The 15,968-nt window shown below is 39.2% G+C and overlaps 1 protein-coding gene across 1 annotated transcript in view; it reads left to right on the top strand.

Annotated features, from left to right (window-relative positions):
• The first annotated feature begins 1,058 nt into the window (after positions 1-1,058).
• Positions 1,059-15,968, top strand: part of DNAH5 (dynein axonemal heavy chain 5) — a 222,492-nt gene continuing 207,582 nt past the window's right edge. Inside the window, exons 1-9 of the mRNA XM_063087541.1 lie at positions 1,059-1,067; positions 1,335-1,469; positions 5,759-5,843; positions 9,304-9,464; positions 10,445-10,666; positions 11,917-12,054; positions 12,749-12,925; positions 14,769-14,882; positions 15,544-15,651. Of these exons, the coding sequence (XP_062943611.1) occupies positions 1,059-1,067; positions 1,335-1,469; positions 5,759-5,843; positions 9,304-9,464; positions 10,445-10,666; positions 11,917-12,054; positions 12,749-12,925; positions 14,769-14,882; positions 15,544-15,651 (1,149 nt within the window). The remainder of the gene's footprint in view (positions 1,068-1,334; positions 1,470-5,758; positions 5,844-9,303; positions 9,465-10,444; positions 10,667-11,916; positions 12,055-12,748; positions 12,926-14,768; positions 14,883-15,543; positions 15,652-15,968) is intronic.

Here is a 15,968-nt window from a genome sequence, read left to right as displayed (position 1 = left end):
ACATTTAAGTTTTCTAATGTGGTCCACAAAATATTTTATGACCTGATTTTTTTGCTCATTTCTCATTATGTTTTCCCAGTCCTTTTTAGTTCGGCCATACTGGCTGTCTTGTAGTTTCCAGATGTGTGATGCTTTCTTATGCCTCTTGGCCTTTGCATGTGCAGAAATGTCTAGGCTTGAGTCTCCTCCTCCTGAAAGCTTTCTTGTCACCCCACCACTACCCCTCCTCATCCCCAGGCTATAGTAGACAGCCTCCATTTTGAGACTTCTCTGAAATCCCATAAATGCTCCTGTATTTGGGGACCCATAAACCTGATGCCTCTGTGGCAACTGTAATGCCATTGTCTCATATTTATATTTTCTGCTCATATCCTGCCAGACAGTCTGTGAGCTTTTCTGAGGTTATTAAGTAATATTTGCCTCCACAGTGCTGGCACATATTTGGGGTTTAATAAATGTTTGTTGATTTAAAGAAGGGCTCTAAAGGGGCCACCTTTCCTCTTCCTAGTAGGAATTACTGGCTGGCATTAAAGATAATCTGCTTATTTCAAGAAAAGTAGTTGAATGTTCACTGGTGGCAAAGTTGTTGAATAAATTATGGTGCATCCATATTGGATATTTTGCAGCTATTATATGGGTTGGAATGGTCTGTATTAAACCAGAAAGAAGTCTATAATGTATTGTTAAGGAAGAAATGCATGAAAAAGTTTTATAGTATGATATGAATATAGATGTGTGTATATGTTTGCATATGCTTGTATGAGCATAGAGTATATGAAAACATAAGCTTCAAACCATCACCTTTGGTTATATTTAACATGCTTTATAACTGTAATTAACAATCAATAGTCAAAAAGTAAACAATGATATTCAGAAACTAATTTCAAGAGCAGATATGGACCTGTAGACAAACAACGAAGAATAGGAGATGTTGTAGAAGAATATTACTTTATTGACTTAGAAAAATGTTTACAAAAATGGAGATTTCTTTTTTCGTGTGTGTGTCAGTTGCATGCTTTTGTATGCATAGAAATAAATCTGTAAAAATTTAGAACAAAATGTTAACAGTAATAATTTCTGGATGGCAGGTGATTTTTATTTCTTCTTTTGGCTTATCTGTATTATGCAATTTCAAAACAATGAGCACATCTTATTTTCACAAAAGAAATAGCATTATCTCTAAAAATAGAAGATAGTACATAAAAACTGGTACTATTAAGCTGTCTCTTGTTCAAATACCTAAGACTTGAGAAAACAATAGTATGAAATTATTACAAAATGAATCCGTCTGAGAACAGCAGTTGCCAGATAACGTTTTTCTTTCTTTCTTCTAGCAAAGACTGAAGGAAGAGCAGGAAGCCAAGCGGGCGCGTTTGGATGGGAGGCATGACTACTTATTCGCGATTTTAGCTTCCTGTTTGGACCTGAACAAAACCGAGGTGGAAGATGCCATTCTCGAGGGGAATCAGGTGCGCTGCATCTGCGTCCTTACTGGATTGATTATGGAGGGCACAGACGGTCTGCTGACACTGTCCTGTGGCAGGAGCTCATGCTGTGCCCAGAGGAGAGTGGCTGTTTTAACAAGGATGGGGCTCCGTTCTGACTCTGTTCTGGTGCTGGCAGAATGAGCTCAGGGCTCTCCAGCTCTCAGTGTTGGACAGGGGAACTTATAGTTGTCAACTGAGTTCCACAACTCTGATGACAATGTCTGTATCTCTCTACGTCCAATGAAGCTGGGCTCTTGTGCCACTTTGGAAGCTGAGGTTGGAGAACGGAATCTCCTCTCAAGCTGGGGGATATCTCTTGTGTTTACCTCATTCTAGGCCTGGAGACTGACTTGAGCCATGGTTTCCTGCCTTTGACTTTGGTTTGACAGCTGAATCTAGTTTCTTTTGTTCCTAACCTTGATTTCCATTTTCTGCTATGATTCCTTCTCCAAATCTGGGATGTGATTTGCTTGGTGATTTGACCTTGGAAAGAGAAGGACGAAATACATGAGAATACATAATTTCCTAGACGGTGAGGAAGATGTCTCAGGAGCACTGCGATGATTCCTGAAGTTGCTGTTGTTGTTGTTGTTGTTTTTAACCAATTAGGCATTAGAAAAAGAAAGAAAGCCCTTTTCGTTAACAGGGTGCCACACCATTGATAATGCATTTCAGTGGTAGGCTTGTCAATGTTTAACAACTGGCTTTGGGCACTGTGTGTGTGTGGGGGGGGGAACTAATTTGAGGTTAGCTGATTTCTCTGATGTAAATACTCCTGCCATGGCTGATTTCACACTACAAACATGATGTTACTAAATGCTGAGCTGGAAAGAGTTGTCTTCGATTGGATTGCGTGAGCCAGTTTAAGCTGGCTCCAGAAGGCTGCTGGTTTCATGTCTTCCTGCAGGGCTGCTCTGGAGCAGCTAACACGAGTCAGGGGAGTAGTTATGGGTGTATAACATTAATAGGTGTAAATACAGAATAAATCAAGCAGGAGTTGTGGAAATGTCTTCTCTTTTTTCCTTCTCCTCATAGCTAGCTTTTATTGAATGTTTACCACATGTCAGCCCTTGTCCCAAGTGATTTACATCTATTATCTCATTTAATCTTCATCATACCAGGTGGTAGATAATATTATTCTCTAAACATGGAGGTGTAGAAGGAGACAGGGTCAGATAGCTGATTCAGCCTTGGGGAGGTCATTCCAGAGGTAAAATGCGTAATTCCACCCTGCCTCTCCATTCACACATCTGGATTTGGGATAATACAGGTAGGATAAATGAGCAAAAGTTCAGAACCGTAGAAATCCCAAGTTAGACTGCTATGGCAAATTCAGGACCCAGGAATATCAGAACCTGGAGGTTTAAAGAAAGCATCTAGCTCAGGCTTTCAAGCAAGGCTAGAGGGGTAGCAGTTATAATTCTGTCTGTGCTGGAAGCATCTCCTTCATGACATTCTTGGCTTGGGAATTAATATCAGCAAATCCTTCCTAATTCATCCCTGTAGCATCCTCAATCAAGGAAATATGACAAACAAAACAGGGCAACTTGCTTTTCCTCGTGTGTAATGGTTTAACATTTTGTTTGTAGTGTGGTGGAAATTGAAAGGGGCTTATTTTCACACTTAAATTTTCAGGCTGAATTTTATCCTTTAAAAAATTATTTTAAATTGGGGTAAAATACACATAACAGAAAACCTACCATCTTAACCATTTTAAGTGGTGCAGTAGTGTTAAGTACGTTCACGTTGCTGCGCCACCGATCTTCAGAACTCTATTTATCTTGCAAACAAAAGTTCTGCGTCCATTAAACAATAGCTCCCCTTTCTCCCTTCCCTCCAGCCCCTGGAAACCAACATTCTACTTTCTATCTCTATGAGTTTGGCTGCTGTAGGTTCCTCACATAAGTGGAGTCATACAATATTTGTCTTTTGTGACTGGTTTATTTCACTGAGCATGATGTTTTCAAGGTTCATCCATGTGGTAGTATGTGTTATTTCCTTCCTTGTTAAGGCTGAATAATATTCTGTTGTGTACATATACCACATTTTGTGTATCTATTCATGCCAGAGACCAGCTCCAGTCGAGTTGTGGGTACCCGAAAAGGGAGAGGGAGGGTCGGCGAAAATAACAAACACAGACAGAGACCTCAATGCATCAATATGCATGTTCTCTCTCTGTGGGCTATCAGCGTGTTGCAGCTGGAGCCCAGTAGAGCATGGGACAATGCCTTTTATTTAAATTTTTCTCTGCAGGGGGGTTTTGGGTATTATTTTTATTGTATCAGCAAGCTTAAATCAATAGTCCAAAAAGCAGGGAGGAACCTTTTTTAGAGGTCTGCACATCTTAGGTGATCAACTTGTGCTTCTTTTTCCTGGAATCCGGTTTATCAGATTCAAACCATTCCTTCATTGTCTGGAAGTTATCTTGTGACCTTTTTCTGTTAGCAAGCTGTGGTTAATATCCACCCTGTTAACAGGGTGCGAGCCAAATGTAAAAAGAACAGTGGATATTTGAGCAGCATTATCATGCACATTTTAAGGTTATGCATTGGCTGTGGCCCTGTAATCTTGATCTAAATGTCAAAGTGTCATTGTGCACAGCACCATCCCTCACAAAACCAGTTACATTTACCTCTTAGGTCTAATTTTGCAGGTTTAATAATTTTACAGCATATATTTTTATCCCAATATCTAATTTTTAATGATTTATTAAAACTGGACACCACCAAGTAAAGGGAATTCTACGGTTTTATTCCCATATACTTAATTTATCCCAATCATATAATTTCCCTGTTAATGCCAACCATTTTCTTGCCATTAATACAATCTCCAATAAATGATGTTTGCCAACTTACATCATATTTTGGACGTCCCCTAGGGGGATACCAAATTTTTCCTTTCCCTATTTTGTTACCCAGATGGTGGGGAGAGGATGGAAATTTCCTTTTTGAAATAACTTCACCTATTTAGGCTGCAGCTCATATTTATTTAGTCATGAGCGGTGCTTTTGAAGCATATGTTGGTGTGGTCAATTTGTCATAAAGGGACAATTTAGAATTATCCAATTTACTCGGATCCTCTGTGGGAATGTTTAGTTCAATGACCGCATAATTATTTGTGTTATTTTTATAATCTTTTGGGAATTCAGAGAACTGCTACGCTAACCAAAATATCGAAAGAGAGAGTAAAAGCAGTACGATGAAGCCAAGGCAGGCAGCCCTTCCAGTTGCAGCAAGTGCTCGTAGCTGTGGCCTTGCCGACAGCTCTCCCTCTGGTGGTCCTGCCAACTCAGAGAGGGCAGCCCATGCTGATTCCTTTAGGATCCTACCATGGTGTGGACCGTGCCATATTCATCCTTTGCTTTCACCTTTTGTGGACTCTATTGTGAGTAATGCTGCTATGAACATGGGCATACAGATATGTCGTCGAGACCCTGCTTTCAATTCTTCAGGATATTTATCCAGAAATGAAATTGCTGAATCATATGGCAATTCTATTTCTATTTTTTTGAGGAACCGCCATACTGTTTTCCAAAGTGGCCATACCGTTTCACATTCCCACTAACAGTGTATAAAATTTCCAATGTTTTTACATCCTCACCAACACCTGCTATTTTGTTTTTGTTTTTTTTGATAGTGGCCATTCTAATGAGCGTGTAGATTTTATTTTTTCTTCCTTCTCATATGAATTCCAAACTGAGAAAAAGTGCTTCCATTGGTATCAGGCTGGTTGTTGGAACCCTAGACATACCGTGAACTTCGTGGATGGGACTAAGTGGCAGGCTGCTACTGGAAAGAGTGTTCGTAGTCATACGTGTTGCATGGCAGTTCTCAGTAATTATTGCAATTTAATATTAATTATCTCCAGTGTGTTAGGCTGGGTTTTGAAAGATTTGTTCTCTCCTTCTGGTCTGCAATCGACTGGAAATGAAACGCTCATCTATATTTACATCTGCTTTCAACAGCTCAACACTTTAGGAAATTAACAAAAATGGGATGATCTCTTTTCAAATGTGTATATGTAGCAGACATTTCTATGATTAATTAAATTACTTCTTTGGGTTGAATCTTTAGTATGGTGAGACATTTATTCTTTCACAGTTTTTAAGTTGAAAAAAAAAATGCTCCCTTGTATATGGGATGCATTAGATACAGTCCTGTTTGAAATAACAAAGATGATAATAATTTTACTGTTTTATACTATCAGTGCTGATTTAAATGCGGTTCATAATTCAGAACAAAAGTCATTACTTTGTCTTTTCTTTTTCCCAGATTGAAAGAATTGATCAACTTTTTGCTGTTGGAGGTCTCCGTCACCTTATGTTTTACTATCAGGATGTGGAGGGAGCAGAAACAGGTATCCAAATTTGATGTGACATTACCCAGAAATGCTTTATCTGAGGGTGGCCTGAAGAAGAAAGCCACCGTGAGAACTGACCAGGCCTCTTGCTCCTTGGCGATGTGGGGGAACCATAGAGTGGCCGCATGGAAGAGGTTCTGGCTTCACCTCCAGGACAGAGGACAGATAATGGGGGGCATTTAGTCTGGTTGCTCTAACTTTATTGGAGATGTTTGATTTTCTTTCTCAGGGTGTGCTGGTAATAGGGGAATAATAAAGTAGAACATGTTTAGAGACTTCCTTTTCTTATATTCTAGTTCATTCTATAGAATTATGTTGTAGCACTTCTAATGAGCATCTGTTTCTCGTCTATATAGATATCATTTCTTTTTAACATAGGAATTATTTCCAGTATGGAAGTGTAATATGAATTTTTCAGTTAAATATCACATTATGTTTATTTTCTACTGACTCTGATTAAATGAGTAATATCAAATGACAGGTTTTGTCATTCTCACTTAGGAAAAATTTGCAAATATTTCTATGGATTTAACCAGCATGTATCATTCTACTTTTTAGTGCACTAATATAGTTTTTAAGGTTAAACTACAGACATAAATGAATATATTATTGTTATATTACAATATTGTACAATCTTCTCATGACCTTTTGGAAAGGAGGGTTGTTGCTCTTGGCGTAAAGTATAACTATGTTCCTTTGTTTAAAAACTGAAGAAATTATGCATGCAAATTATAACTGACTGGCGTTTCCCCAAAGTTTTCAGTTTGCTATTTTGCACTGAGAAAGTTCATTTCATTCTGACTGAAATATCAAAAGATGGAAGTTTTGATTTCTACCCCAGACTGCAAAACATAAACTCATATGAAATGTTAAGTTCATCTATGAACTGTGCTCTGGGTAAAGCTGGCCTCCTTGTGTAAATTTTACGTGGAGCAAGAAGGGGTCATAGGATGTAAACATAAATGCAAGTTCATTTTTGCATCTCACTCTACCTTAGACGTTCTCAGTGGGATAGTTCTTCTTTGGATTAAAATTCGGGCAGTCCCATGACTTTTCTGGACATTCTTAGATAAGAAAAATTCCTATGGTCATTTCAAATCACAAACATGACTTCAATTAAAAAATAAAACATGTGCAGTTGATCTAAACTAGTTGATCAAAGGTTACATTTTCTCCCCTTCTCCCCCATGAGCCCCGCACCCCCCAGCCAGAGCCTGTGAAGGTTGCTGTTTGCAGGGGAGAGGGGCATGTGGTCCTCCTCTGCTTCCTCAATTTATTCTTCCACCCATATACACATCGACTTAGCCACAGTGCCTGGTGTGCCTGGCCTGAGGCAGAGCAGAGACAAGAGGACAGGGGGGCAGGAAAGTTTTCTGTTTTTTGGTGGCTGGCTGGTAAGGGGATCCAAACCCTTGACCTTGGTGTTATCAGCACAATGCTCTAACCGAGTGAGCTAACTGGCCAGCCTGCAGGAAAGATTTTACCAGTCTGTCACTGTCATCACTGGCTGACCTTATGCTCTCTGGGCCCTTGCTTTTGTGGACACCCTGGTGGGTTCTCCCGAGGCGGCCACTGGGAGCACTGGCTGCACACCCCATGGGGATGTGCTGTCTATACCATGGCCATTGCCCTCTGCCTCGTATTTTGGTAGTATACACCACCCCAACTCACTGTGTCATCCCTCCAGCACTCCTCTTAAGCATGATTTGAGATGGCTCCAGTCAGCTCTCTTTTCAGCAGGGCTCCCACCTGGTTCCCTGGAAAGACTACTCCTCTCGTCCCTGCTATCTGTGGATGTGTCGTTAGCTCCCCAATCAGTCCCATCGCCCTCTATCTGCCTTGTTGCATGCTGTGTTTAGATTTCTGGGGTAGGTGTCATATTCCAGTCCATTTTGTCCCTCAAGCCCTGGAGACATAAGTCAGGCTCTTTAGGTAGTTGGGGTGAAGGGTCTGTTTCTTGACGAGGGTGACCCACTGTCCTGGTTTTAGCACTGAAAATTCCCTACCCCAGGAAACCCCTCAGTCCTGGGCAAACTGGGATAGTTGATACCTCATTCATGACCTGAGGTCAAAATGGAGACCCTTCACACCCTACCCTTGGCACAGCATGACAGTCCTCATGAAATCCTCCTGCAGTCTGCACTCTCTTCAGCCTTTTAGATTCTGATGCGGGGAGGGTGGGAAGGGGGAAGATATGCCTACTTTGAAATTATTGCAAAATTTATGTTTTTGCCTTAATGTTCTCTTTGTTTTCTGATATCTATAATATCTTGGTGCCTTGGTTGAAGCTTCTTGTATAATATCTTATTACTCATGAGACCCAGGTGATATTAGTCAGAAGTGGGACCCAATTTTGAATGAGTGAGAGAGAGAGAGAGATTTTCTAGTTACCTTTATTGCAGGTTCACTGTCAAATAACCAGTGCCATGGGTGGGAAGAACCATCAGGGAGGCTCACCCCGAGAGGTTCTAATCCTAGGGTTTTAGAATTCACCTTACGTTTCACTCCCCTTCCAAATTTCTCCCTTAGCATCATCCTTCTATGCCAATAATTTTGATTGAGCTACCAATTCATTTGGATATCTAAACATTTCTTGGGCAGACAAGAACACAGTGGAATAGCTCAGAGAATATTCTGTGTACTTAAATGATCCACTCAATAAACTCCATGCTTGGACACCGATGATGAATTTTCAAATACTAATAATGATAATGCATACTGAACTGGTATTTTTATATGCTTTTCTAATGCCTTTACATGTATGAACTCATTTTACCCTCACAACAATTCTAGATGATCAGTTCTAGTACTATTATTCTTATTTTTAAGATTAAAAAAATGAGGCACAGAAAGATTAGGTACCTTGCCCAAGCTCACATGACTAGGAAGCGCAGCCCAAGATTGATGTCCTGGGAATGTGACTCTAGAGCCACACTATTAACCACTACGTGGTGCTACCTTTGCACGATCTTGACTCTGTAGATAAACTGAAGGACCAGCCAGCTACACAGAGTATGACAGAGGAGAAACAGCATGGGGAGTAGGGGTTCTGAGTTTTGCAGTCAGAGCTGGGTTTTGACCTTGGCTCTGCCATCTATAGGCTGTGCAACCTGGAGCAGGTCACAGTTGCCTCAAGGCTATGAATTTTAATAATGCTCACAGGGTACCTAGCAGAGGGCCTGAAATAAGCACATGCCAACAAATGCTTTCTCTTCCCTTGCCCTTTCTTGCTGCCCCTGGAACAACAGTTTTGAAATAAAACCTGTGATCTGGAATGAAGCGGATCCTTTTAGATTCCTTTAGAGCTCAGGCTAGAGATTGTCCAAATGGTGGACCCATCTAGGGCACCTGAACGAGTGAACAATGGCAATATTTTAGCAAGGAAACTTCATTCCAAGAGGCAACCACACGGACTGTAAAGGGCATTTGTGAAACTAAAATTCTTTTGCATTGGTAGGACAACTTGACTCTCCAGGAGGGGGACATCTCGTTTCTGGAAAGATTAAAAAACCCAAGGTGTTCGTGACTGAGGGGAAAGAGGTGGCTCTTACGGGTGTGTGCGTGTTTTTCATCAGGACCGACACTTCCAAAGCCATCACTGCTGAGAACATCCACCGGGTAAGGGCCAGGGGCAGTCGTTTACCCTGAATTACCAAAAATGACTTAAAGTGCACAAAAATACTCTTCTTGTGGAGATAACCGTTGTGCTCATCACAACATCTAAACCTACTTTCATTTTTTTTTTTAATAGTGGTTACCAGAGGCAGGGAAAGGTGGGGAGGGAGGGAAGTTAATGGGGAAATATTGGTAAATGGTACAAATTTACAAAGTCACAGTTAGATAGGAAGAAGTTCTGGTGCTCTAGAGTGACAATAGCTAATAACACTGTATTGTACATTTCATGATAGCCAGAAAAGAGGATCTTGAATGTTATAACCACAATGAAATGTTAAAAGTTTAGGTGATAGATATGATAGCTATTCCGATTGGATCATTATACAATATAGGCATATATTGAAGCACCAAACTGTACCCCATAAACTTGTACAATGAAAAAAATAAATAAAATAAAAGACTACTTTCAAAGAAGCTTTTTAAAAGCATTTAAAGCAAGCAATTCAGAAGATACTTCTTTTTAATCTTTTGAGTTAGAGGACTTAACATTTAATTATTCAATTTATTAACAAAAATGGATGTAACATTCTGTGTGGGTATAACAGTGAGGTCTTTCCTTTTAGAAAGAATTTCCCATACATAATTTACTTAATTTTCATACATTTAAAATAAGATTTCTAAAAGTAGATATGTATTTTTTTCTGCCAGATAAAGTGCATTTGTACAATTCTCTCCCCAGCCTCTAATGGGAGCGTTGTCTTCTTGGAGCAAATAAACTGGTAAACATCTGGCATTCTATTTATTTCATGCTTTTATTTTGACGATGACAGTTTAGAATAGTGTAAAGCTTATTTCTTAACCAGGGTGTCAAAATAGTAATTTACTGGGTACTTGGTTAATTAACAACATTTAGAAGTGACTTAGTAGCTATGTCGTGGTTGAGGATCAATTTTGCAATAAAGACTCTCCTAATTGCTTTTCAGGAGGTGAGCTTTAACATGTTGGATGCCGCAGATGGTGGCCTGCTAAACAGCGTGAGACGTTTGCTGTCAGATATCTTCATTCCTGCTCTCAGGGCTACGAGCCACGGCTGGGGCGAGCTCGAGGGTCTTCAGGAAGCATCCAACATTCGGCAGGAGTTCTTGAGCTCTCTGGAAGGCTTTGTGAGCGTCCTATCAGGTGCCCAAGAGAGTCTGAAGGAGAAGGTATAAATGAATAAGTGATTCCTTTACAAATGATCAGAGGGTCGACAAATACAATATGGAAGTATGTGACACTTCTCTTGCAGGATTTGAAATTCCACTGTGTTGCAAATCTTGAAACAATTTTGTAGGCAATTTTATTACCCCCTCAAGATGGGATGGTGACTAGATTGAAATGTCTACAGTTTGTCATGATTAATGCATTCACGGATTCCATAAAAATGTTGGCAGTGTTGAAGGGTTGTACTCAGTCAGTCAGATGTGTGACTGCAAAGACAAGAATGTGACATGCTTGTGGCATTGCTGTGCATCCTGGAATGAAAGGAATTTGGAGCCAGAATGGGGTGTGTGTGTGTGGTGGGTGGCAGGCAGGGGGTGGGAAGAAATCCTGAAGAGGTGAAAGAAGAGGAATTGCTAGGTCTGGAGAGAGCAGGTCAGGTCCTGTGTTGCAGCCTGTGACCAAAATGGCCTTTGAGAATAAGTTTGGCAAATGTGAGATTTAGCTTCTGTGCGATTTGTGCTTCTACAGTAAGTCTGTGTTTGTAATCACTTGGGGTGAAGGGTGGTGGGTGCACACACATACGTGTGCGTGGTGGGGATGGGGGATATAACAGAACAAGTAGAAGATGACAAAGCCCAGGCCGGGCATGTATGGGGGGAGGGAAGCAGATCCTATGGTAACTATGACGATGTAATGCTCTCCCCTCCTCTCCAGGGGATCCTGATCCTACTGGGGTATTAGGAGGGGTCATTGCGCTTTCCAAAGGATGTGGAATTGGGGATTTGAGCACATTTTATCCAGATAGACACAGGATGACTCCAGCTAACATCTGAGTTATATTTGTGATTAACTGTGATGCCGGCCAGACCAAAATGAAGGTTGGGCCAAGTGAAATTGTTGTATTCTCTCTAAAAAAGTAGCGTTTTTTTTTTTCCTCTGGCCCCGCTTCATATGGTAGTAAAGGTATTAAACAAGTGGGATGGGCCCCACTCGGGAGGAGGTGTTCTCCGTGAATGGGAGAGGTCGGTGGGCCTTGGGGTGGGTCCTGGAGGTGCAGGGTGGTGGGGCAGGGCTGGCAGGCCCTCCCGGCTGGGGCAGTGCACAAAGGCCTGTGGGAGTGGAGTGGAGGTCTGTGCGGCCTTGACGGGCTCTCCAGAGCTCTGTCACAGCGCGGCAAGGTGACAAACAAGAGCCCAAAGTACATGTGTTCTAAAATAGCATCCTTTTATTATTTAATTTTCATTGTAATTAGGTGATCCTTCAAAAGTGTGACATATTTGAACTGAAAAGCCTGAAGGGACCTCTGGACTACTTGACTTTAGCTAATAACCCTGAAACAATGGGAAAAATAGAAGGTTGTATGAAAGTGTGGATCAAACAGACAGAACAGGTAATTCTCAGAAACCAAGTGTCAGAGTTTTGGATGCCATGTTCCTGAATTAGCCAGTGGTGGGAGGTATATCATATGACATTCCGTTTGCCTAAGTGTTCTACTAGAAGTCCTTAAAAAGGTGAGAAGTTCAATGTGGATTTTCATTTATGGTCATTAGTCAAGAAGAAATAGTAAGAATTCTAAGAGATGAAAGTAAATGGCTTTGTATAGTAATATAGCTAGAAAGCTGCACTTTACCAATCTTCCTTGAGGTCTAATTTACTTTGGAGTCACCCTCTGTAGAAGTACCAGGAGTTTTGTAATTCAGCTTGTCCTCCAAAAGGGAGCTTAAGACTTAACCTTTAAAAAATATTTTCATAGAATTCCTAAATAAAGAAATGAAGATAAACATGACATCAAAAAGGAAGCACAGTTAAAACTAACCAGCTTAAGGAAGACGTTTTCCTAGGATATACAGTAACAGCTCATTAAAGCTCACTAACTAGTTTTCAGTTAGAACAAATTGACTAAATTTTTGTTGAATTTTAAAAAATGGATACTTGCTAGTAAAAGGCTGTCATTCAAAGCATGTAAATGAATAAAATATATCATGATTCAGATAGCATAATTTCTTTATTTTTTGCCCGTGTATAACTTTCACATCTCCAGGCTCCCTCCCTCAATGATTCATGCTTTTCCTGTGTATTTTCAGATCCTTGCTGAAAACAATCAGCTTCGGAAGGAAGCAGATGACCTTGGGCCCCGAGCAGAGTTGGAGCACTGGAAAAAAAGACTATCCAAATTTAACTACCTTTTGGATCAGCTGAAAAGCCCCGAAGTGAAGACTGTGCTTGCAGTGCTTGCTGCGGCCAAGTCAAAACTCTTGAAGGTTGCCAGTCATTTCTTTCGGCCTTATGAAACAAGAATGAGAGTGTTCCATATGTATTTTCATGTCATAGGGTAATTAGGAACAGAAAAATGTTATTACCCTTTTTTGAAAGACTTTTTAGATTGCATAATATTGCCCTTAAAGAATTTTGGATACTGTGGAAATAGCCTCTGAATTAATCATTTGTTAACAGTTGTACATGTATGTACATGTGTTATTAGAGGGCATTGCATGTAATTATGACATAGCATGATAATATGATTATTTATATATTATGAATTCAGACCAGCTCGAAGTAGTAATTATGAAAACATACCTTCTCCATATTTATTTTTTAGTCCTGGTGTATTAATTTTATATTGTAAAACAAATTACCCCAAAACTGAGCAGCTTAAAATAACACGTATTTTTATCTCATAGTCTGTGGGTCAGGAATCTGGGTGAAGCTTCCCTGGGTGCCTCTGACTTAAAGTTTCTCATAAGGTTGCAGTTGTGGTGTGGGCTCATCTAAAGGCTCAGCTGGGGGAAGATCTGCTTCCAAGTTCATTTGTGTGGTTGTTACAGGATTCAGTTCCTTGCTGGCTGCTGGCCAGAGGCTTCCTTTTGTTCTTTACCACATGGGCCTCTCCAAAGGGTAGCTTGGTGTACAGTAGTGCTAGGCATCTGTAATTAACAATGATTTATTGTCTATTGTCAAATGGCTAAAATAGTGGAGCTTAAATGTTCTCATCACAAAGAAGCGGTAAATTTTTGCAGTTATGAATTTGCTAACTACCCTGATTTGATTACTATCATATATTGAAATATAGCTCTTTACCCCATAAATATGTACAATCAATACACTTCAATTAAATTAAAAAAAAGACATAGCAGCTGGTTTCCCTTCGAGGGAGCAAGTGAGAAATTGCAAGAGAGTGATCGACATAGAAGCCACTGTCATTTTGTAAATGAATCTTGGAAGTGACATCCTGTCAATTTTGCCATATTCTATTTATTAGAAGCAAGTCATTAGATTCAGCCTATGATCAAGGGTAAGGGATGACATGAGAGCTTGGATACAAGGCATTGGGTGATCATTGGGGACCATCACAGAGGCTGCCTAAGTCACCTGGCATTGGTGCCATAAAGACTATTTATTAGCTATTTGCATGGATGTTTCAATCCATGCAAATAATTTAAATAACCAATAATAATTTGTGTCAATAACAGTGCTTAGGTTTACCTTCTGTGATTGCTCAGAGAAATATGAGAGGTGAGCCTTGCAATACAGTTCAGAAATATCATCAGTAGGACTTCTGTGAAGTCAACTGAATGTATTGACTTGTGCTGAATCATTTCCTTTTACTTCTCCTACTTTGTGATAATCCTTCCATTTTGAATTTCCTAGCTCATAGCACTATCCTTGCATATGGTTGGCAGATAAGAAATAATTACTATATTAATGGATAAGCAAAAGTATAGGTATATAGGAAAAAGAGTTCAGGTTAGAATAGAGGAAAGATAGAAAACATGGGAGTGAGGTCCAAATGGATCCAGTAGCCAGCGGACAAGAACAGGTGTGATTTTAAAGAAAGGTGCTTCCCTCTTGGTAATCTGTGCTAGTTTGGAATGGATTTTATAAGAGAAGGCCTGAAAGTGATTCTTATGAAAATTTAGTCAAAAAAATTAAATTGTTCTTCAGCATAGCGATATCCCTCACCCCTCTGGATTCAGTTTCATGCAAGATGCACAGAACAAACTGAAAGTCTAACCCAAGGGACTTGTGGTGACTCGTAGTAGTTGCTATATTGGAAGTTCCTCTATGAATAATTGCATTTAAATTGCTTTCCTGTATTGTGCTTAGACTTGGCGTGAGATGGATATTCGAATCACCGATGCAGCTAATGAAGCGAAGGACAATGTCAAATATTTGTACACACTTGAAAAATGTTGTGACCCTTTGTACAGTGGTGATCCTGTGAGTCTGCTGTTGACCCTTTTTGTACCAGCTGAATTGAGTGTTGAATTTTGGTTCATAGGTAGTATAGTGTGTTGAAAAGGTCTTAGAAACTTTTTTTCTCAATGAAATATATATACATATTCATATACACATCTATATATCTATTTCTTTGTCTCTCATTTATCTATCAAAAAGATTTTATGAGATGTTATATTTTAAACACATTTATTGCATATTACATTTTTCATTAAATAGTGTAATTGATATTCTTGACTATACCCCAGAGAACTCTGGGAAAAGTCATTCATGATGTTTTTCTTATCTTTTAGCTTTAGGAAGTGCCTGCTTTTATTTATAACAAACTACGTGTTATTAACAATTAATCATTAATAATTGTCAGTGACAGTTAGCATTTAACTCTCTGTTGCTTGTTATTAACGTAAGTTAGTGTTTCTTGCATTGAAATAAATTTGATTAACCATGTATGACTAAAATAATAAAAATAATATTATTATTAAATATATTCAAGTAAAGCATTAGAAAATATTATTAAGTCTGTAATAAAATCTTTAACAAAAATCTTAAATAAATTTTATTCTTATGATGATGTAGTGATTAGACTATTTTGCTGAACTATATATATATATTTTTCTCAGAAAACTTTTGTGGTATCTTCCAGATATCCATGATGGATGCTATTCCTACACTTATAAGTGCAATTAAAATGATCTATAGCATCTCTCATTACTATAACACCTCTGAGAAAATCACGTCTCTGTTTGTAAAGGTAAGTGCAGAGTGTAGAGTTTATGGTCACTTATATTCTTTTGCCACTGGTCAATTTTTTGATAATTAAAAATGACCACATTAGCATAGTCCAATGTCCATGTAACTTAAAATTTTTAAAAAGTTTAGTCTACCAACAGAGGTAAAATTAAGTTTTTTTTGAGAGACTGATTCTAGCAAATCAAAAAGCATTATTTCCCAAAGTAATCATTAAAATAAGTATTTTGTTTTTATATAATAAAAATGAAAAAAGATTCTTTTTGGAATTTCTTTCCCTATATTATTTAGCACATCAGTTATTCCTATTGGGTAAATTTT

This window comes from Cynocephalus volans, chromosome 2, assembly GCF_027409185.1.
Source record: "Cynocephalus volans isolate mCynVol1 chromosome 2, mCynVol1.pri, whole genome shotgun sequence".
NCBI classification, from domain to species: Eukaryota; Metazoa; Chordata; class Mammalia; order Dermoptera; family Cynocephalidae; genus Cynocephalus; species Cynocephalus volans.
Note: the sequence above shows the minus strand (reverse complement) of the source record. Positions and strands in the feature narration are given on the sequence as shown.